Here is a 24,053-nt window from a genome sequence, read left to right on the forward strand (position 1 = left end):
AATCAATTATTTTTTTAAAGGTCTAATAGCGATTAAGACAAAACTAGATGACGTCAGCGGAACGTGACTGAGCGGACTACAAGGATCACTTGTCTTTGTTGGAGTACACGTTAGCGCACGCTGGGTGCGCAATATAACCACGTGTCACAATCTTGGAGTTTGAATCTGTTGCAATAGTCAAATCTTATGATTAAAAAATAGAGAGATTCTATTGTCACACCAACTTATGTTATTCCATCGCAATTCATTTGGTCAATCTTAGCACACATCTTGGGGTGTGGCATTAGCAAAAGTTGGTGTATCAATATAAACTCTATAAAAATAACCAATCAAACTATTTTGCTCCAGATTCAAAAAAATAAACTGAGTTTGTAGATTTTTTTTTTTTTTTTTTTTTAACATCCACAATCGTTTATGTATTACTTCCAGAGAAAACGAATCAAAAATAATATAAAGAAAATAAACCAAGATGCAAGCACACATCGAAACACTAACATTTGTGTGGCATCTTTTGAGATACATCCATGGATCCAATTTTATATTATTACGAAGAGAAAACTCTTTTTTAATATATATAAAAACAAGAAATGTAATTAGAATTTTAATAATAACAATGAAATTACGGAAATACGTGGAATGATGAACAATACCTCCAGAATCCACAAACCATGACACGAATCACTACTCTTAAGTTGAAGGTTGATGGGTTCAATCATTTGGCTAATCATCATTCAAAATAGAGATCCCTTGATATTGAAGATGATAACTAAAGTAATGAATTTTCAATAACATTATCTTTAAGGTTTTGTTTGGATTTAGAGAAGTGGAGAGAAGAGAAACTCAATTTCTCTTCATCATGTTTGGATTGATGGGAGAGAACTTTAAAATTTTACATAGTTGACATTATAAAATATTTTAAAAGGGTTTCTCTCAATTTCTTTCTTCTTTTCTCCCTACTTAACAATCGAAATAGGAGAAATGGAGAGACTCATTTATTTTCTCTTCTCTACTCTCCATTTCTCTCATAGCGTAAAGAAAAAAATAAAAATAAAAAGCAACAAGTGTGTGTTTTGCATATTATTTATTTTTATATCGTTCTTATCCATCTTGTCAAAGTCTTCTAAGTGATGATAGATTAAAACCATCTCCATCAACTTTACTTTACTTTCAAGGTCCCTATTTGCTAAGTTGATTAAAGTTAGGTAATTTGAATGTTGATACAATGATTTGAGTTCAAGACCTACCTTTCATCTACCACCAAGTATTAACTATTTTAACCCCAAGAGATTGGGATAGTGGTCTAGTGGACCCTTGATTCAATCTGTTGCACATAGAATTTTCCGAGAGGGTTGTACGTGTGACCGTGAGATTAGTCCCACACGAAGGGCGGGGATACCCACAATAATTACAAATAAATAAAACAAAATATTAAATATTTAAAGGAAAACAAAAAAGAAGCTTTTATATGTTATAGCTCATGAAAGTAAATTATTCATCTATCCTAGTTCTGAGTTAAGAGAGCCTTTGAATGAAACACCATTGTTTCAATCTTGTGATATTAGAACATATTAGAGACTGAAGTAAAAAAGCACAATCCATCGAGCCAATGATGACCCATGAAAAACTGATTGTTAATGAAGTACCATATGTAGTTGACTTGATTCTTTGGAAGTGATAAATGTCTAAGGATATAAAACTTTACGCAAATATTTCAGCTAATTCCTATAATGCATTTAAGATAAACTTAACATGTATACAACAAAATTTATGTCGTTTCTAAGTTGGTTAAAGTCTGTAAGTGTTGATGCCACAAATCGGGTTCAGAATTCGTTTTCACCCTCTAATTGATAATTAATCATTTATAATTTGTTTAACAAAAAAAGAAGAAAAAAAATCTTATTTAATTACATCAATTTATACTGCAACAATATTGTATATGTTGACTGGCGAACATAGGCGGAGCCAGGATTTTCTTGTAGTCGGGGCAAACTATAATTAATCGTAAGATTGAAGAGTTTGAAGTTGAATGATTTTGAGAGAAAATTCAAAGGTTTTTGTTAGAGATTGAAGAAAATGATATTTAAATTATTTTCAATTAGTCTATGAGAGAAGATCCAAGTCAAGGGTAATGTCATCTTCAAAAAATTGAGGGGGGGTGTAAAATTGGAGGGAGGTGAGGGAGTGGAGGCAAATGGGGCACATTAACCTCAAATTAAAGCATAAATACAAGGTCAAAAAAATTGAGTGGGGGCAATTGCCCCCATTGGCTCTACCCCTACTGATGAAAGTGCCAACTTGAGAAGTTGGATATAGTCTATGTTAATACCATGACTTGGATTCAAAACCCATCTCCACCTATGAATAACTAACCACTAATCTTGTTTGTCAAGCAAAAAAGAAAGAATGTTGACTAATATAACATACATGTGTAGATCACAAAATCAGACAAATATATATTGTTAGACTTCACACAGTTATGTATTTCAATGTTTTATTTTGTTGCGACATACAAACCCATGTTGCACCCACCAGTTTAAACTAATGGGAATTGGTGGGGGGGAGGGGGGGGGGGGGGGGGTGTGTTTCAAAACAATAGTGATAGTGGCTAAACCAAACAGCCTGATAGTGGCTAAACCAAACAGCCCCTAAGAAGCCATGTGTGGTTCTTTGTTTATTGGTTGGCTCAAATGTACATATTCTAACTAACCCAAAAATAAAATTATAGAATAAATAGTGACTTGAATCCTACTCGAACATCTGTTCCTTACTTCTGTTTTTTTTTTTTTTGGTTTTGGGGGTGGGGGGGTGGGGGGGCTAAACCAAACAGCCCCTAAGGAGCCATTAGTGGTTCTTTGTTGATTGGTTGGCTCAAATGTACATATTCTACCTAACCCTCAAGGCATGCCCCTTGGATTCTCAAGTATTATAACCCAAAAATAAAATTATAGAATAAATAGTGACTTAAATCCTACTCAAACATCTGTTCCTTACTTCTGTTGTTTCTTTAATCTTTAGATCTTAACCCAACACTCTTTAATTTCTATTACTCAAAATGCAAGATTTTGGATTCTTCCATTAAATAACCCTTTAATGGACTATCTCTCCCTCATGCATCAAATATTATATAATTTCATAATATATGTATTTATATAATTACCATCGTCGATCCCAATGATGGTAAATGAATTAATATCTTCAAAACCAAAATCATACCTAAATTATAAATCACAAAACCCACTTGTCATAAGTTGCCAAAATTTAATTCCATATGGTTTATTCCTCCCACTTGCATCAACCCACATGCCTCGCACCGGCCTTTCTTAAAAAAATAATAATATCATACACAAATTTACTTAGCAATAAAATAATATCATACAAAAATTTTCAAAACCTTGAAAATACTCATGCTAAGATCTTTCAAATAAAATTAAAAGAAGGAAAATGCTGAAGTGACTGCATTCGACTTTGTGCTAACGTGGCAGTGTCTTCGAAAGCATAGATTTTCCTCATTGTATCTTGATGAAAAAAAATCTATGATTCTGGGACACTGCCACATCAGCACAATCATTCTAGCTCGACACTATTAAAAATAGGATTCTCTATTAAAAGGGTCTTGTTAACGTGTGCCCTTAGAGCACACGTAAAAGTGCAATAAAAACACTTTGGAAATTGGAATGTGAGGGTATTTTAGTTAAAAATAAGTTTTTTAAGGGTATTTTTGATACAAAATCCAAATTTCAAAGTATATTTATTGCAAATTAACGTATGCCCTTAGGGCTCACATTAACAAAACCCCTATTAAAAATAGGATTCCTTCAGCCAGTTAAACCTTGCTTTTAAAAAAACTTTTTTTTTTTTCAAATTGATTCGTACCCACTCAAATGATTTCATTTGAGTGTTAATATACCCATATGATTGATTTTATCGTGAAAATTAAATTAATAGATACTACAATCACAAATTTCAAACATGTAAAATCTTAATAATAATTTATATTTGTGTAACGATTTTCTAACGCTCCCCTCTGACACACGCTACCATCACAGAAACATAGATCATTTGCATCAAGAGACACATAATCAAAAAAAAAAATCTTGTGTATCCCAAGGCAAATAATCTACGGTTTATTGATGGGAGCGTAGGGGCCCACAAAAGTTGACCCATGCCAAAATTTTCTGGAAATCAATGAGTAAACAGATTTCCCAATGAAAAAAATTGCTCAAAGGTCTTCGAGTCCACTCTAAAATTTAAAACCATGCCTTAGGGTTTAATGATGAGTGATGACAAAGATGAATACATCAAAGTGGGGGTCCAAATATAGAATGAAGTCTTGTGCTCTTAGAAACATCAAAGCTTACAAAAATATTCTCTCTCTCTTTCTCTCACAAACACACTCACACAAACCAGCCAATATAGAATAATAGAATATTGAAAAAGACCAAATTATGTCTTATATTAGACTTACGCTAAGCTAGTGAATTTGATCTATCATGTATTCCACCGACCACCTCACTTCACCCCCCACACTCATAAACAGAGAAGAAAAGAGAAAAAGCAGAGAAGAAAACAAAATCCATAAATGAAATTAAGTAAGTTGGGAGACCAACTAAGGTGCTTAACCCCACCACTACTCACATCAAATATTTTTCAATTTGTACCTCTCATCACTAGAATCCCCAATACCACTTTTTACCAATACATCACCATCAAACCTATCTTGAAGCAAAAAAGATCACTCCAATTATGATTTTTCTTACAAGTATGGTTTTACCTATTAAATAAATGGACTTCTCCAAATATCACAACAATGGATGGTCTACACAGCATCAATTCTCTGTTGATTGGTAGCCCAAGAATGCATTTTGGGCACGGTGGAGCAAGAAGAGAGGCAGGACAAGTACCAAGGGGCACATGCACACGTGTACTAGCAACTGATGGGTACCATTGAGCACATGCCAACATGTGTCGTGCTGTGTGGTGAATGTGCACACATGGCCGTGCCTATTACCGTGCCCGTGCCATCCAAAACGATGGCACTACAATTGGACAGTTGAAATAGATGGGCATGTCCACCCAATCTAGCTAAGATCAACATGTATATACCTTCCTTCTACAAGATTTTTTACATCAGCTCATCTCAAAATCAAGAAAAGCTTTTGAAGAAAAAGTTTATAATGTTTGGTATTCCATTCACTCAAACAATAAAGTACATTGTTGAAGGGTATGAAAGTAGAAACAAGAATTCAGACATTTGCATCCCAAAAATCAAAACAAGATAAGATAGAAACTCAATGAAGCTTTTGAATTATGGATTGGGTAGAAAAAAAAATACAAGACAAATTACTTTCATAAGCCCTCATGAGTTCTTGCAGTCCTTGGCAAGTCCACATTAAGGGAGGAAGAAATATTCATATTGGTATTTGAAGAACAACTTGGGCCCTTCTTAGACCAAAGCCAGATTTTTGAAACAGAGAAACTCTCACCTTTACTTGCACTACTCAACTTCTTCCCCTCTACATGCCCATCAACTAAAAAATTCCCATTATGCCCTCCAACTCCTCTCCCTCTCACAAGCTTCATATCAGCACTAGTATCTCTCTCAGGTGCCAAGGTCACTTGTAGGTTTGCGGGACCAACCACATATTGAAATGAACCCATTGAGTAACACCTCCTTGCATCCAAATTACTGGTACTAGGCTCTACTTCTCCTCTCTCTGCCCCTCCATTGTTTACATTTCTAAACTTACCAAGCCTCACAGGATAAACCCTTTTCTCAACAATAATCTCCTCCAATTCAACTGGTTTCTCACTAGAAGCAAGCCGATCTTCTCGATCATCTTGTATCCAATCTTCCTCCCTTGGTTCATCGAAATCAAAAACTGGGTTTTCAATGGCAAGGCCAGGCGTGAAAAGGGTCCCTCTACAAAGAGGGCAAGTTGAGTTTGATAGGAGCCATGTGTCTATACAGTTTATATGAAAGGCATGGCTACACATCGGAAGCAATCTCAACTTATCATCTTCTAAGAATTCACAAAGACAAACTGCACAATCAAAGGGTTCTTTTAGACCCTTTATCTCCTTGTAGAGGAAGACTGGGAGAGCATCTATGAATGCTTGATCAAGACCTGAGTCATGGAGATGGAAGAGCTGTTGAAGCTGTCTTTGGAGGGCATTTGAGCCAGACATATCTGGGTATCTGTTAGATTGAGATGTTGATGAAGAAGATGGTTGTTTTATGAGGAATCTAACAAGTAAATGGAGGATACCAGAGATGAAAAAGATCACAGCTAAGATAATAATGATGAAAAGAAGAGCTGGGCTGATTCTAGTGCCGGACGATGATGATGGGGTTGATTCTTTCAGATAATTACTACCATAAGGAGATGAGAATGAAGGAAAAGAAGGAAGGGGAGGTGAAAGCAGAGGTGGGTGAGTCAAAACACCATCTTTTTCCTGTATTTGAGTTTGAATCCAAGACATTTTGGAAGATTTAACTAAAACTTGTTCATGGGTAGCCTAAAAACAAACTCAAAATAACTTTCAAACCCAATTTTCAATTTATGAGTTACAAAAAATGTTATTCAAGAAGAAATCAAATTCATTTGAGGAGATGGGGAAGCTCAAAAAACCCTATTTTTTTTCTCAGTTTTGTGAGATCAAACATAAACTCATTCATGGGTAGTCTAAAAAACTAATATTTTTTTTTTTTTCAGAGATTTGAGATCAACCCAACTCATATTTTGAAGTGAACAAGCAAAAACAACCATCTTTTTCTTGCATTGAGAAGAAACACAATTTATTTCAACATGTGGGTATGCTAGAAATCAAACTTTTCCTCAGATTTGAGAGAAAATCGGAGTTTGTGCTAAAAATACCATTATTTTTTCCTTTTATACAAGAAACACCATAAAATTTGGGAGAAGCTAAGGTTGCAGGTTACCTACCTCAGTTGAGAGAATCCTCCATTAATGGAAACATTTTACTTGTTTGAAATCTCTAGGTTTTTTTTCAGTGTTGCAGAAGAAACCCTAAAGAAACTGGTTTTCTTGAGGGTTCTAATTTCCTTTATAGTGTGGAAAAGGAGAGGTGCGTGGAAGTCTGGTAGTAGCTTCCAAAGGGCATGGCAATGGATGCCAAAAAGGGAAGAAGGGTATGTTAGTAATTTCAAAATAGATAAGGGTACTTTAGTCTTTTAAATGTAGGACATCTCTGATCCTTAGATTTTAGACGACAATCATAGATTTATATTTGGACCAAAATGATTTTGCAGGTCTTAATAGAAACAAAAATATTTGTCAAATTAAACAGGCGTGTGAAGTGATTTACTTTTATTAAAAGACTCTCAAAGTAATGTAATATGTTTTTAAATTTTTTTTAATTTTACAAAAAGTAATATAGAAGATATATTATTAGATCTTGGGTCCTATTATTAAGGTTCAATCATTAAGTAATTTTTCCATAACAAAAGTTATATTCTTTTTATAAAAAATCTTATTTTGAAGAGGAAATTTTTTTAAATCTTATATTTTAAAATAATTAATTAAAAAAAATTAAGAATCACAACTGTTTGAACCATCAAATCTGTAAAACCTAATTGAATCCAATCAACTTTATAAGAAAAATTCAGTGAAACTAGTAGGATGAATGTTGTTCCACAATTTTTTAAACAAATGAAAAAATCAAACATTATAAAACTGATAATTCTACTCTTAACAAATTCAGATCAGATCATGTTACTCATCCTAGAACATTGAGGATTGTACAAGGACGTGTTGTACGAGTCTTCGATTGCTTTTGCTTGTGACTTCGTCAATCAAGCATAAATGAATTTAGACTTGTAATTTTCTGACTTAAAAATTTCCACTCAATCTGTACGTAGCTGATGTGACAAGGGCACATAATTTTTTCTTCGGGATACACAAGGAAAACGATCAACAGTTCTGTGCTCTTGCCACGTTAGTCAAGTACAGATCGAGTGAAAATTTTCGAGTCAAAAACTCATTCACGATGAATTTATTGACCTAAACGGCCTCCTTTCTTGTGGCATCCACTTCACTCTAACCTTTGACAAATCAAAATTATCAATAATGGAATTTAATACCACTAATTCACTGTCAATTGACTTGCACCAAAGCACTCCTCAAATTAGTTTTTTGCTCTTTATAGTTAAAAACACATATGAGCTTTTAATCTTTTAAGAGATTACAATAAAACCTTTTCAAAGTTTCCATCACACTCAAACAATATTTTTTTATATTTTTTTTAATCCTTGGATACTATACTCAAACAGGGTTACCCATTATCTTGCTTTTAAGGTCAATTTCTTATCCCATGACTTTTGGTTGTTCCTTTGAAGGATAGAACATGTGATTATGTGAATGCTTTTTATCTTTGACTAAGTTAAAAGTCAATCATGATATCTCCTTATTTGTTTATTAAAAGATAATTATAGAGTCCAACCATGGTGTACACTACAAGCATCCAACACAAATAAGAAATTGCTACATGTACTTAAGAAACTTTTTATTTTATTTTATGCTTATCGCGTATCCCTACCTTTTGAGTGAGACTAATACCAGGGTCACACACACCATCCCCTCGAAAAGTCCTACATGCAATTAGTTGAGTTGAGGATCAAATGGACCCTAGAGGGTGGCCCCACGGAAATCATTGCTTTTTGGGGTTTTGAACACTTGACCTACTCTTCCTGGGGAACTTATTAAGGCTCAGCTTGCCACTAGGCCAACCCCTTGGGGTTTGTACTTAAGAAATCTTGTTATTCTTTCTTCTTTTTTATTTTAATTTTAGGATGAGAATTGATGCCATGGGTATAATCTCTGAGGCTTATTTATCGTGTAGCCATCCTATTGGTGTTGCACTTAAAAATTCGATATTCGAAATTGAGAACCAATGAAATTGCAACTAGACTTTGTGAGGACCTCAGGTGGAAGGAGTAAGATCATCAACCTGTAATATAATGTTAATGGAATTGTGATGCCGATGACTCTGAAATTCAAACATTCAGAAACTCATTACTATACGGGGTATATGCCATATTGGCATCCACATATAAGTACTCAAAGACCCTTCTTCGTGTTATGGAAGACGCTTTGGACTAAAGATATCCATCATTCAAACCAACATTTCTTATATGATAAGGTGGAAAGGAGAAGGAAATGTATAATATTTCAAGAACAATTATAATCAGACACCTATAAATATCAAAAGTTACATAAAATAAAAAATTGCTTCAATCTAATAAACACTTACTTCAAACTTAAGTTTATGATTAACTACATAGTGACATAGAAATGGATTAAAGAAAATTTCCCTTCTCATCTTATATCTTTCTTAATCATCGATAACCGAAATCCTTGGATTATCATGCTTCAGAGATGATGGACTTCTCTTCTTCTTCCTTTATGCTATTGAGCACCACAGCAACTTGGTCCATACTAGGCCTCTCCTCTGGAGAAGTATTCGTGCACTTAAGTGCTACTTGTAGCAAGTTCACCATCCTCTCTTCGCTTGCACCTTCTTTAACCAAAGCTTTGTCGAAGACTTCGGCTGTCCATTCTTCGGTGACCACGGAGTGCACCCATCTTGCCAAGTCAAAGTCATCATTATGCACAATCTTCCCCGTTAGTAGCTCAAGCAGAATGACACCAAACCCATACATGTCAACCTTGAAGGTGCTATACACACGATCCCTACTTTGATCCATAGTTTTGTAACCTTTATTGTTGGCAAGGGAAGAGTGATCTTTGTTGTCCACCACCATTAAACCATATTCACTAATGCATGGATCCATGTTATTGTTCAACAAAATGTTGGAGGATTTTAGATTCCCATGAGCAATACCTTCACCACGTAGTTCCTTGTGCATGAAGGCTATAGATTGAGCAATACTAATTGCAACATCTAGCCTACTACCCCAATCAAGTGTTTCGCCATTTTGGGTTCCTGAAATGCAAACTGAAGATTATAAAAAATTCTTAAGCAAAGAAAGCTCTTTACATAGCTACGAAGGTGTCTAAATGTGTTTTGTAAATTCTTAAGCAAAGATAGCTCTTTACATAGCTATCTATTTTCAAAGCTTAGTTCATTATGAGAAAATAGTGATTGTTCTTGTTCTATTCCGTGGACATAGGCACACTGCTGAATCACGTAAATCCTTGTATTTTGTGCAACTGCGTTATCTTTGCTATTTCAATTTTTTCACTCATGCCTATTAACTGCAATGCAAAGGACATCTTCAATTTTAATAAACTTTCTCTTTGAGAGTTCTTTTCTAGTAGATTCAACATTTTCTTACTCCATTGTTTCACACTCCGGTCGCATGGCAGAGTAAAAATTAGCTTAAAAAAAGGTGGAACGGAGTTACCTTGGAGAAGCCTGAAGAGACTTCCATTCTGTTGGTATCCATAGACGACGAGCTTTTCTTGCTTAGAACAATAGAAGGCGATGGGAGGCAATACATTTTGATGCTTCACGTGGTCTATCTTTTCCATTCTCCTTCTAAAGTCGTCACTAGAAATTGCCCAATCCTTAATCCTTTTCACAGCCAAAGCCATCCCATCGTCGAGTATGACCTTGTAGAGGCTACCATGCCTTCCTTTTCCAAGCAACTCCGCCGGAGCCTTAAGTAGATCATCAAATCTCAAACCCTGCACAACCGGATCCCTTAGAACGACTAGTGAGGTTGACATCATTGCACTTTCGGCCGATCCTAGAGAATACTCTGATTTGCTCACACCCATCTTGTACTCACTTGAAGCAATACTGTGTTTGTTGATGGTAGTATCCATTGCTTCTTCCTTGGATTTTACGGTATTAAACTTCTCGCCTTTGGCCTTCTGGTTGCTAACTATCTTGAAAACGATGAAGATGACGAAGATCATACCTAGAACGAAATATCCCGAAAACATGAGAACATGCTTGACCACATGACTCTTTGATCCCTTCTTTGAAGGGCATGGATTAGGCAATGGTTCTCCACACAAACCAGGATTACCCATAATGCTACTCAATGCAAAACGGCCTTTGAGATCAGGAACGGAGCCACTGAAATTGTTGAAGGAGACATTGAATTGTTGAAGGTTGAAAAAATCGAATTTGGGTATCTCTCCACTAAACTGATTGTTTTCAGCGAGGAACAATACCAAACCTGATATCCGAGACAAATCGGGTAAATTTCCAGAGAAATTATTGTTGGAGATATCTAGCCTTTTAAGATTATTTAAGCTGGAAAGCGAGTCGGGAAGAATTCCCGAAAATTTGTTACCACTTATAAGCAAATGGGTCAGTTGCTTACAATTCCCGATCTCATCGGGGATTTTACCATTAATGTTTCCATTGTTGAGGCTCAAGACAGAAAGAGCTTGCACCGTGCAAAGTGAATTGGCATCGAGAGTTCCAGTAAAGTTGACACCATCGAGGACAATTTTCTTCACGTAAGTCAATCGAGCATCGCAACCCACACCTTTCCATCCATTGATGCAGGGATCGCTACTCATGTTCCATCCCCACAAGGGATCTACTAGGCCATTTTCGGAAGAGAGCTTCCCAAGGAAAATGATGAGTGAGCGCTTCACCTCGTCTTGTTCTGAGCATACGGTATCGTGGTGAAGGAGAAAGATCGAAAGGAAGAGTACCCAGACGCGGATTCGATCCATTTTCAATGGCGATTTCGAGATATGGCGGAAAGGGTTGTTTGATTTAGTTGGTGAAGATATTAAGTGGGTTTTGATTGGTTGGAATTGAATAACAAGGAGAAACATCCAATGTTGAAATTGATGTTCAAATTAGTAAGAATGACATTTGGCTGATTTTTCAAAGAAAGTTTGTATCTTTGTGGGTTTGATTGCCTCCAATGACTAAAAAAAAATAATAAAGATATATATAAGCAAAATGTTTTTAACTAACTTCTGAAAATTGGGTGCCGGCGGGTACAAACGGTCGAATTTGGAATGTCACGCCTGCATGGCCATTATCTGTTAACCTTTTCATGAGATCATAGGGTTTGATTTTAAATAATTTTTTTATTATTATTATATTTTTAATAAGATGAATTAATCCAACAGAGAAGCATTTGTTGTAATGCTGATGGGATTATTCAGGATTTGAACTTAGGGGAGATAATTATTTTGAGTTTCTTAATTTTTCGGAATATTTTGGCTGGCAAGAAACATTGAATTGTATTCACGGGAATGTTTTGAATTATCTCAAAATGTTTAAGAATGTATCAAAATATTTCAGTCTAGATAGTCGATTTTCTCATACCGAAATATTGGCTCCAAAAAGATAGTTATTTGGAATAAGTTTTAGTGAAAGAAGGTGTCCTCGTGTTAAGTTTGGTTAAAATCTTTTTAGTGTTGATACCATGACTTGGGTTCAAAATCCATCTTCACCTAAAATTCTTAACCACTAACTCTTTTGCTAATCAAAAAGAGTTCTTTGCATTCGGAGATTTTAGGCCAATCTCAATAAACATTAACTTATTTTAATATCCTAAAACTCATTAAAAATTGAAACGAAACTCAAAAGTCCAAAATATGTATATACTAAGAATAATGATTTTCTGACGCCTCACCTCTAACATACACCGCCCTACGCCTCCATCACAGAACCATAAATCATTTGCCTCGAGATGTAAAATCATAAATCTTTTTCTTTTGTATCCCTAAGCCAATGATCTATGATTCTGTGAGGGGAGCATATGTCAGAGGGGGGGCATCAGATTATCACGACTCTTATACTAACTAACGTTCAAGGCTTCAATGAGATGTTAACAATCTCCAAAATAATATATTTATCATAACTACAATAAAAAAAAGTACTCATATTTTAAATTTTTAATTAAAAAAAAAAAAGAGAGTAAATTATTTTCTATTTTATGAAACGATATTTTTGTAAATATTAGAAAACCTCACAAAGTTATTTACAAAACTACAATTCCAATGTTATTGAAAAGATACATATTACCTTCTTGAGATTAAAAAGATAAAAAAAATACAATTATATATATATATACATACATTATACTGAGGGTATCTAACAACCCATTGTAGTCTTGGATGTTAGCATCTCCATATTATATTTATTTGGACAACTCTCACATGTCGGCCTGATAATTTGCTGCTGTCTCATGTAAGTGGTTCCAACTTGAGTGTCTTTTCAACTTGATAACAACATGTTCAGAAAAATATTTTAAAAGAAATTTATTACTTTCTATCTTCTTTTTAATCATAATAAACCAATGATTTAAGTTAAAAAAATTTAAAAAAAACTTTAAATTAAAATAAATGTGAACTTTATGGGCACTTCAATGGGATCCAATTTTGCAACAAAATCAGTTATATTTTGTGAAATACTGAACAAAATTGAGAGAAAAATAGTAATCTTAATTTTTCTTTTTTTCCAGATTTTTAAGGCAGATCCGGCTTCCATCAATCAAATATCAAATAGCCAGTAGAACCGACGAGATTCAGAAAAATGGTAGATAGTTCTATTAATTTTACTTGAACAATTTTATATGTTTTTCTTTTGGTTTCATTGTAGCTTTGATCTCTTACACCTACATATCACTTCCTACCTACATAATTTTACATATAATTGAATATATAGTTATACAAATTAAAAAGATGGATTGGTAAACATGAAATCAGTGTTCAAATTGAAGAAAATAAATGTCCAACAAATCCCTTATTATGGGTCTGCATGTCCTGCAACATCATCGTCACTCGATGCCGTGCTGTGCCCATCACTAATGTCCTCATCACTACTCTCTTCAGGACTGTCAGCAATGTTCTCCCTCTTTGCATATCGTTCGCAGTACTCTGGGATTTAACAAATATCAGAAAACATGTTATTGTCATTCTTGGAAGCCATTGCTTTTGTCCTTGGGATGTAAAACAAACGCATTGTTCCGAATTCTATAATAAATACTAACAGAAGAACAAAGAAGTTAAGATGCTTTAACCTTTCACTTTTTGTTCGTATTGTTGCTTGTCCTTCAACATCAATGATGCGGCATCACCGTTTAATGGGTCCGAAGGATTTGGGTAAAGCAAGAGCTGTGGAAGGAAAACTTCAAAGACATTCAGAAGATCTGCAGGCCATGAACAAACCATAGAACAATGAGGGAAAATCCTAGCAAAAGCCAATGAATAAATCCGACAAAGGCTAGTCAGTAATAATATGTGATGACAAACAAAGGCTTGCCAGCAATACATATATATATATATATATATATATATATAGGATCAGGAACAAGAACCAACTATTTGGTCAACGTGTTTTGTCCTACATGGGTTAGAAGTTCTGGAATGGGCTGATTTTTGGTGAGAATGATCTCTATGGTGAGGAGATCATCATCACAAAAAATCAGCCCATTCCGAAACTTCTAACCCCAGTTTACAGGTTGAAGAATCGTGGGCCGTCCACTTCTTTGTAAACCACTTTTGATAAGGCTAGAAGTTTCAGAATGGGCTATTTTTGGTGAGGTTGATCTTCTTACCATAGAGGACAAAACATGATGACCAAATAGTTGGCTGCCAAATGGGACCCATATGTATATCACTTTCATTGTATTGGACTATCGTACGCAAGAATGGAGAGATTGAAGACAACATTTCCCATAGGATCAAATCTCGATGGTTAAAGTGTGGGTGTACCTTTGAAGTGCTATGCAATCAACGCATACTAATCAAATCAAAAGGAAAATTTGATAAGACGGCATTGAGATCAACCATGCTTTATGCAGCTCAATATTGAGTTGTCTAGAAGCATCATATTAATAAATTGAGCATAGCAGAGATGGATGAGTGAAAAGACTATGAAAGAAAAAATTAGAAATATAAGCATTCGAGAAAATGTAGAATTAGTACCAATAGGTAATAAACTAAGAGAAAATCAACTAAGATACATTGAGAATGTTTAGTGAAAGCCTACTACAGCCCCAATTAGAATAAATATGCAAGTTGAAAGTTCTAAAAGGGCGAGAGGAAGACCCAAAAGCATGTAAGCGGCATGGTCAGGAACATGTGTTTTCTCATGGGTCACTCTTCAGGAGTCGCTGGAACCTGACCTCAAATATATTGGTGTAGGGGACATTATAACATGGTTTTGGCTTATAAGTTCTTTTCCATGGATCCCTGGGACCCACAAGGAGATGAATTGAGGGGTGATTTTCTATGAGGATGGTCTCATTTCCTTATCATGGGATCATCCTAAACAAAACCTGCCCAATCTGAAAGTTCTAAATCCATCAATAGAGGAATACAATTTGAAGCATGTTCTGGACCTTCTATTTCAATGTCAACTTTCGAGTCTTACTACCCCATAGAGCCACTCATCTTTTTGTCAACCTCACAGAGTTAGGTTCAGCGAAGGTGCTGGCAGGGCACCATTCATTCAATAGATAAGTTCATGAGTCAAGCTATTTCTTCTAAATGCATGATCATATAAGTGTGCACTTGTGCATAAATAATACTCATTCATCAACCCATTCAAAGTTTTAACAAATCAGGATTTACCAAACATTGGGCTCCATGATTGGTTGATAACATCCAAGCATACAGAACCAGACCTGCAGTTGATAATAAGATAAAAGCGATGATCAGCAGGAAACAACTTATAGGTGCAAAAATAGTGTTGGCAGATGAATAGTAAAACAGTGATCAGCTTTCCAGGAAATTAAAATTTAAAAAAAAAGGACAAACATCAGCAAAGTAAAATGACGAGGGAAAAAAGATCACATTTTATTTGCTTAGTGAAATATGAATTAAGGGATTGCCTGACAGCTGAACATCCAATTCTCAAGAAACTAAGAGTTCTATTCATTTAAGATCAATAATCCTACTGATTATTCAAGAGAAAAAAAATATATATTCAGAACTACAAATTTTGGACCAATAAATGAATGGGCATTTTGAGTGCAAGTATGCTCACAGCTCATCAACATTTGGGTGGAAAATTTTGTTCAGAAATCCAATAGAAGGAGACTTGTAAGGATAAGCATCTGGCAGCTCTACACGGATTTTCCACACACCGCCTTCATAAAGACCTGCAAGCACCACAGTCAGATGGCATTGAGAAGATCAAAAAAAATACAGATAGTATCAGTATCATCAAATTCCTCTATTCAACTTTAGATACCAAAATGTTAAAAACCCAGACAACAAAAAGACATTTCAGCAGCAGAAAAAAAAAAGAACTGGGATTTAAAATAAAAATTGAAATTCATTGAAAAAATGAAATTATTCTTAAGACAAGATTATCAGATAATCCACCACAAAAGGTTAGTGGATTGGTTCTGTTCTTCCTCATGTCAGAATTACTTATCCTCCATTGAAAATTTAATTTGCTAAAATATAAAGATCACAACAGAGTTTGCATGTAGAAAGTTGGCGCCCTAACATTTCCTGAGTGGGGATGCATCCCACAGTAACCGCAAAAGATTTTGGAGCAGATCATACACTTTCATTACTATATTATGAGAATCAGTTTCAGGGAAGAGTGATGCTAAATGGACGCTGTTTTTGGCCAATGCCCCTTTCCCTCTCCTGCCCACAGTGAAAAAAAGCAAACTTTCTGATTTGATCACCTTGTGACAACCAAAAACCCAATCCGATCCAATGGAGTTGTAGAGGACAAAATTATACGAACTTAAATTTTTATTTATTTTTTTAATTATTTTAAAAATAGTTATTTTTCACCATTGAATTTTATTTTTAAATTTGGGTGCTCGGTGGCCTTCCATTTTCGACTACTTGGATCAAGCTCAAAAAATAATATTTTTTTAATTTCTTTCTTTTTCTGAATATGAATATTTTCATGAAATCTAAAAGGCTGTGTTGTTGGATTGTCAATGTGATAATCAATGTGGGTCCAACGACCCTTTTTAAGATTTGAAATTTAAAACAATAAATATGAAGAGAGAGAAGCTCTCTCTATTGTTGATGTCATTGCGCCACATGTTGTGCTGTGAACCGACACCTCATAGGGAGTCAAGGGCGTGCGCCAAAAATGGCATTCATTAAGTATTTCTCTTCAGGGAATTTGGGCTTGTTGATGCAGTCAGAAGATCGAAGTTGTCACATCTCACCCAAGGTATTAAATTTCCATAATTTTTCGAAAATTGTCCAAAATATTTCCCTCCCCCAAGTACTGGCATTGAATAGTGTATTTCTATTGAAGTTTTAAATTTAAATATACAAATTGCATTATTTCCTAAAAATATGTCAATTTTTTAAATTTAAGGAAATTGAACTTCGCGACGGTGTAAAACCCATCCATACCCCTTTTTTTCCTTCCTAAATTGATTCCAACATGCGGTTAGGGTATTCCCTAGTACGATCCTCTCTCTTTTCCTTAGGTGGACTCATAATGTTTTCTCCAACGGGAAAAGATACTTAAGGGCTATTCTTCCTTTTGTTGTGTTGGAGGCTTTGGAAAGAAGGGTGTTTTAGGGTGAGGCACGAGCTTCTCATGAGGTGATTCCAGGCATATTGGGACTACTTTTCTACTGGAGCAAGTTGAGCAAAGACTATGAAGGAGTTTTCTTTGAGGATTTTGTTTTCAAGTGGGATGCGCTTTGTACTGTTTAGCTTGGTTGGGGATGTGGGTGCTTGTAGTGGGTGGCTTTTGGTTTTCCTTTTCTTTTTTGTTGTTTTCTTCTTTTGTTTCTTTTTCAAGGGGCTGCCTCTTGGCGTTTTTTTCCTCAATAAAATCTTTATACTTACCAACAACAAAAAAAAAAGTATTAGGATTCTATTAATTAATTTAAATAAATAAATAAAAAAAGACTAAATGTGTCTAGAAGCATGTGGAAGGCAAATATAAGGTGCATCACAAGAGAATTAGAAAGGAGGTTGAGTTTTCAAAGTATTTGACATCGGATCAAAGTGTTGGGTTATAAGGGACGGTTAAGTCTACGAATTTACAATGACATGATTAGGATCTTTTTCATATATAAACGTATTTATATGACAGTTAAGCCTTCATGTTCCAAAACCAACATGTAGTAGAATGCTATGGACATTATTTCCTCATTCTATAAGGTTGTTTATTGTAGTTTGATGGATTAAGAATGTGTTCTCATGTTTTTTTAATTATTCTAAAGTACCGATGAAAATTTTCTCAATAATTCCATCACTTCTGAAGGTTATTGGGTATGATAGATTAAGAGTGTGATTTCCCTACATTTAAACCAAATTTTCTATCTTTCCTCTTTTAACCACTCTTTCAATAATATCCCTCTAACTTTACTATAGTTAGTCTTTTACCCCTTTAACCCTTACGGCACGGGCAAACTCTAGTCGTCTAATATCCTAGAGAAGCAGAGGCAGACAACTTAATATCAAGTTTAGAAGCAGAGTTTTGTAGCATATATATAATGAGATGGGCCTACATGGCTCAAATTTCTGCTTGGTAAAATAGATCTCCGCTTGTGTTAACTGTCAACTATCATTAGGTGTTCTCACAATTAGAGTGTTAGCTATATTCCTCCAATCCAGGGTGCAACAAGAAAATATACTCAAACTCATTGCCATCTTTTATGAAAACATGATATAAGGTGAAATAACAAGGCCGTACTTCACATAGATCAAATGGTAGAATGATCATTAAGTTTGGGGAAGGGTAGAGATATCTGCAAACTTCAGATTTTTTTCACTATTGGTGTGTTATTGTAATTTCATTAATTACCTCAGATTGTAATCAAGGGTTGTTTTTGGGAGTACCGAAATACACAAAAACCAAGAAAAATGGATGGTAAACACCCTCTCGGGAGCTCAATACACAATCAAGCCAAGATGAATAGAGTACAAATGCTAGAACAGTGAAACAAGGGGTAAGCCCGACGCATGAATAGAACCCAAGGTTGAGCACAGAAGGTCAACACTAATGATTAAACTTCCTCTTCAAATAATCTCTATAACAAACGTCAGGAAAATCTTCTGGATTGAAATAAATAATCCCTTAATTCCTAGAAAATGTTTTGATCATTCAAGTTCGATAAACCAAATTATTAAGTTATATTCACCAACCAATCTAAGACATGAAATGCTTCATTGTTCATTCTAATTTTCAAATAGCAAATTCGATAACTGAAAGAGAAAGCATATATTAGAAAAGCCTAAAACATGAATCATATCCTACAGAAACAGTATCAAGGGGGAGGGCAGAAACAATATACTTTCTTTTGGCCCATGGAACTCCACGTTGAATTCACTAATTCCATCATTGATTATTTCCACGGTGTAGTCACTCATCATCCTAATAACATGAAACCAGAAGGTCAGAAGCAGCACAAAGATTGTTAGCCAGGGATGCAATAATTCTAACCTTCTTGTCTTCCAAATAGAAAGAACAGTAACTGCGTTGCTAATGGTGTAAGAAATTGCTCAAAGAAAGAAATATGAAAATAATTATAAAGACTTACAACTTCATCACATCCATATCTCTTCTCTTGCTTGGAGAAGACATCTTTGAAAATTAAGGTTCAGCCCTGACTGCTACATGTACGGCAGAGACATCAATTTTAATCCAATATGTCATCCAAATTAAGTGAAAGAAACTTCAATTAACTTAAATAGAAATAAAATAACTAAAAAGTAAATATCACATAGGAGCTAACACTGTAACACATACCGCCTTTGCAAAGACCCCCTTGATAAGGTCAATACTTCAGAAAAGAAAAGAAGTTGCCCTCTATAAAGCTAGTAAGAATAGGCACACTTGTCTGCAAGGCCCAAGCTAAAATTACTCATGATAAAATCCAAAGCACATCTCTGGCACTCCAGATTGACACTTTTGGCTATTTATTTTTTAGTTAAGTATATTTGATGAAGAAAAATGGAAAGCTAAACTAGATTTGCACACACACAAGCAAGCAAGCAATATGTAGCCAAAAGAAAATCCCAAGAACAGATCCTATTTTTTTATTGATAAGGGTAAAATACAGTAAACAGGTAGATTGAGGTGACCTACAACAAAGAAGAGAAAACAGAGAAAAACAAAGGAGAACAAAGCTAGGGGGCTTAGAGGTTACAGACATACTCCCACCTAAGAAGACGGTCCTCAAAGAACACCCCTTTGAACTCTTTAAAGATCTTACACCAAAAGAACAAGAACCCAAGGACCGACAACAACAACTCATGGCTTGACTTCGACTTCCATTCGAAAAAGAACAGATCCTAGATATCACCTAATAAACTAGTACCCATACCTCAATGCCGCCACTGGCTTTGTCAGATCAAGGAAGCAGGCCCTTTTCTCTCGAATATAATTACACATAATATAATCACCCCATTCCACAAAGTGTTTTAACCTTCTTCACACCTCAATCATTATATGAGGCATTTTTGTTACAAGATCTCTTCCAACCGACAGGTGCAAAATATCCAAACCTTCATGGTGTTTCCATACATCAATGTTGTCTTCATTTTCAGTGTCCTATCCCAACTATTTGGTGTCGGCTACAAACAAATTCATCTAACATTTTCTATTGTGTCCTTCATTTTCTTGCTGAACATATTCATTATGCCCAGTGTATCCACTTCAACTATCAGATAACAAATCCACATATCCATGGTTTTTTTAAATCCCTTCATAGCTACTATAAGCTCCGTTGCTTCACTTGATAAGTTTCTTTTATAACTTGCCCTTTCCAACTTAATCCCCACCCCCCAATTTTTTTTTAATAATAATATTAAATAAATAAATAAAAACTCCTGATCTATGATTAGAACACGAATGCTTGCAACCATGCCTTCATTCTACATTATTTATCAATTTCAGGCCATTCCTAGATTCCCCTAGAGTAAGGCTTGAAAACCTCTAGTGAGTTGAAGGAACAGGGTAGAACATTCATCTTGACCTCTGAAAAAAATAGAGAAGTAAAGAACTCCTCCTCTATGTCCATTAATAGGAAAGGACTGAGGATATATGCAAGGAATGAGGACTATAATGCTTATAGAGCTGAGCAAACAAAAGTCTAAGCATATCTTTGGTGGCAAAGACCCCAATCACCATCTGACTTGAAAATCCCATAATCTTAAAAAAAATAAAATAATGGTAAGTATAATTTCATTAAGAAAAAAGGAGATCAAGAAGACCTACTAAGTACAATAGTACTGGCATCTAACTTGAGTCCAAACATATAAAGTCTCATTTAAAGACAAAATCCTTGAAGAATACGCATTTAAATGTACTAATGAGCATTTCTGGAAGCAATTGCTCCTTCCCTTAAAAGGTTTTTCTATTCCTTTCCAAGAGCAACAATTAAAGTTGCACTTCACATAATCTGTCTTAGTTTCTACTTATTATAAAGTCCTGAGCTCAAAAGCATCTCAAAAGAGTTCTAACTTTGTATTGACTCCCTCTCTAGTATCTTCATAGACACTAACATCAAGGGACCTACTCTTGAATATGAGCGATTACTTAATCTATAACTAGAGCAACTAAAGTATGTAATCTATCAATATTACTTCTTTTACTACATATAAATGTAGTAATCTTCAGCATGAAAACCTAAAAAAGGCCCAACACAAAAAATTTCCCACCCCATTTAACACTATTACATACATGCAATTATCTAAAACATCACTACTACTTAATAACAATAAACCCCAAAATATTTTATACATATTAGAGTTCTGGAGTTCTGGGGTTATTAAGGTAGTGATCCTAATCTTAATTTCAAGAACAATGAGCAAACCCAAAGGCAAATACAGAAATGTAATCAAGCAAATTATATAATTACCATAAAAAGATCATAAATTTCTATCGACCCATATTAGCATTCCTATTAAATCGTGTTCTAAATACTTGATTTTAACGAAATAATCAAAGCCAATAACACACCAGCTATTGATAATTTAATAAAACCTAAATCCTCATTAAACCCAATTAAATTCCCCCAAAAAACACAACCATCCATACAGATCTAACAATCACTCAACGAGAGAGAGAAACACTGAAACGGTGAGAGTTATCTTTAAGAATTGCGGACAGACTCGAACATTAAGATTTGAATAACCAGAAGATGGATTGATTCTCGCTGTTGTAGAAAGAAGAAACCCTCTTTTACCGATCGAAATTCGAAACCGCTTGAACCCAAAGCAGAGAGAGAGAGAGAGAGGACATGGCGACACCGAGAGTTCATACGTAAACATTCGGACGCACGTGCAGAAAAGAGAGGTGACGTGCCATTCAAAGCTGTTTCAAGTGAGGTGAAAAAGCGGATACGTGACTTGCAAACGCTACGTTCGGACTTCGGGCCTTCGGGGCATTCGTTTCGTTTTATCATCAATCCTAACCGTTAAATAAGTGACCCACTTCCATGTCATGCAAAGGTCTGACATGGCTTCTTTTTTTTCGGATCCCATGGGCATTTGGTTTGGATTCTAGAATCCATTTATTACCCATATTTGGATTCTAGAGATCAGCTTGGATTAGAAGAGCCATTCCCAATTGTAACCAACAATCGCAATTTAATGGAGGAGATACCCATTTCTTATGATTTTGAAATTTGTTTCTTGTGTTTTGTGTAAAAATAACATTTTTGCATCCTATAAAATAAAAAAATAAAAAAAAAAGTCAACAAATGGAGATTATTATTCTAAATTTTGAGATCAAACTCCAAAAGCATTATAACTAAATGGGATTTGGATTCTAAAATCAATTCACGTATTTTGATCCTAAAAATCCAATAATGAAATCTAGAATTAGAATCTAACAATCCGAACCAAATGCCTCAACGCCTCTTGATTGACCATGTAAAAAGTGGACATCACTACATACTTTTGAATTTAAACTCTAAATATTTGGAGAAAATTAGATTTCAAACCCTTTTACCATATAGTGGTCAAGTAGATTTGATATAAGACTTGAGAGGTCCGCATATTGATCTCATAAGACATCTATTATCCGTATTGATTCCTTAGGGGCCACCTCTGAGGGTGCACTCTCATTTACCTAGTGTGTGTGATGAGTGGGCAATGCATGTGCACGTTGTCTTAGGACTAATCTTTGGACAAGATCATGGTCTATGGATTGGACAAAGCCCAGATTGAGGCCCGATCCGTTGTAATAAAGTATAACTCTTTAGCTAGTAATAAAGGAAGCAGATTGGTACAAGTTACAACTCTCTTTTTTTCTGTTGGTGTGGACATAAAGCTTACATCATATAAAGCTAGTTGTTGCAATAAGTGTGTTGTGTCCAGAAGGGAATGGTTGTTGAAGGATTCACTACTAAGGATGTGTTTGATTGCCCCAAAAACGTATGAGAAAATCATTTCTTCAGTCTCTAGTAAATTATTTGATTGCACATGAAAATTTGGATTATGATATGAAGCAGAGCAGAATTGGATGGCAATCAACGTGAGAGAGTCAAGCTCAAATTTCTTGCCTCGTGGAAAAAAATCATTTTTTTTTTCAAAATGTATGAAATAAATTTTTTTTTTTCACGATAATATCAAACATGATGGCAAATTGCAAAACAAATGCAGATAACTTTTCATGTATGAATTTTATCAAATAGATTTGGGTAGACATGATTTGTTATTTTTCTATAATATTTATATTGATTAAGATTTCAATCTTTGTTTGAGATTTATGGAATTATCCACTTAGGATTCTTGTAATGTATGTAAATTAATAGACCCAAACATGATGGATAGAACATCAGAACTTAGACCCAAATCTGAATAATTGGGTTTATAAATATTGGTTATCGCATATGTTGAAGCCACTAGACTGAAGTTGGAGGATCCAAATCATACAATGTTGTAAAATTGACGGCCAAGGCCCATAAAATTTAGAAATTGAATTTTGACGGTCTAAGACCATCAAAATTCTTGATGTTCCCAGATTTGACGGCTTAGAGTTGTCGAATTTCTCTTATCGTTCATTAATTAACAGTTTTGACCCGTTGAAAAAAAAAAATTGACAATGAAAAATTTGACGCCAATTCAACCCCTTGGTCCGTTGAATTTTATGAAATTTGACGGCCTAAGGTTAACAAATTTGTGCTTTTTTCACATTGTGTT

At 34.9% G+C, this 24,053-nt stretch overlaps 2 protein-coding genes and 1 pseudogene across 13 annotated transcripts; all 3 read right to left on the reverse strand.

Annotated features, from left to right (window-relative positions):
* Nucleotides 1–5,168: 5,168 nt before the first annotated feature.
* Nucleotides 5,169–7,105, reverse strand: LOC147401119 (RING-H2 finger protein ATL46 pseudogene; annotated as a pseudogene).
* A 2,106-nt stretch (nt 7,106–9,211) lies between these two features.
* LOC147401120 (putative inactive receptor kinase At2g26730) lies at nt 9,212–11,734 on the reverse strand. The gene is made up of 2 exons (XM_086441557.1): nt 10,385–11,734; nt 9,212–9,963 (listed from the first exon to the last, which is right to left on the reverse strand). Exons 1-2 carry the CDS (start codon nt 11,673–11,675, stop codon nt 9,383–9,385), a joined length of 1,872 nt encoding a protein of 623 aa, XP_086297683.1. The 5' UTR covers nt 11,676–11,734; the 3' UTR covers nt 9,212–9,382.
* A 1,751-nt stretch (nt 11,735–13,485) lies between these two features.
* On the reverse strand, nt 13,486–22,189 carry LOC147401121 (ubiquitin-conjugating enzyme E2-23 kDa-like). Of its 12 annotated transcripts, none has more exons than XM_086442266.1 (8): nt 22,026–22,189; nt 19,654–19,744; nt 19,445–19,514; nt 19,199–19,278; nt 15,952–16,066; nt 15,537–15,589; nt 13,982–14,110; nt 13,486–13,838 (listed from the first exon to the last, which is right to left on the reverse strand). In XM_086442266.1, exons 3-8 carry the CDS (start codon nt 19,486–19,488, stop codon nt 13,708–13,710), a joined length of 552 nt encoding a protein of 183 aa, XP_086298392.1. In that variant the 5' UTR covers nt 19,489–19,514; nt 19,654–19,744; nt 22,026–22,189; the 3' UTR covers nt 13,486–13,707. The 12 variants fall into 12 exon arrangements, with proteins under 12 accessions (XP_086298392.1, XP_086298391.1, XP_086298394.1 ...); XM_086442265.1 differs by having other exon boundaries at nt 19,445–19,517; XM_086442268.1 differs by having other exon boundaries at nt 22,020–22,181.
* Nucleotides 22,190–24,053: the final 1,864 nt, after the last annotated feature.

This window comes from Akebia trifoliata, chromosome 5 (assembly GCF_017979445.1).
Source record: "Akebia trifoliata isolate Shusen 1 chromosome 5, ASM1797944v1, whole genome shotgun sequence".
In the NCBI taxonomy this organism is placed as follows: Eukaryota; Viridiplantae; Streptophyta; class Magnoliopsida; order Ranunculales; family Lardizabalaceae; genus Akebia; species Akebia trifoliata.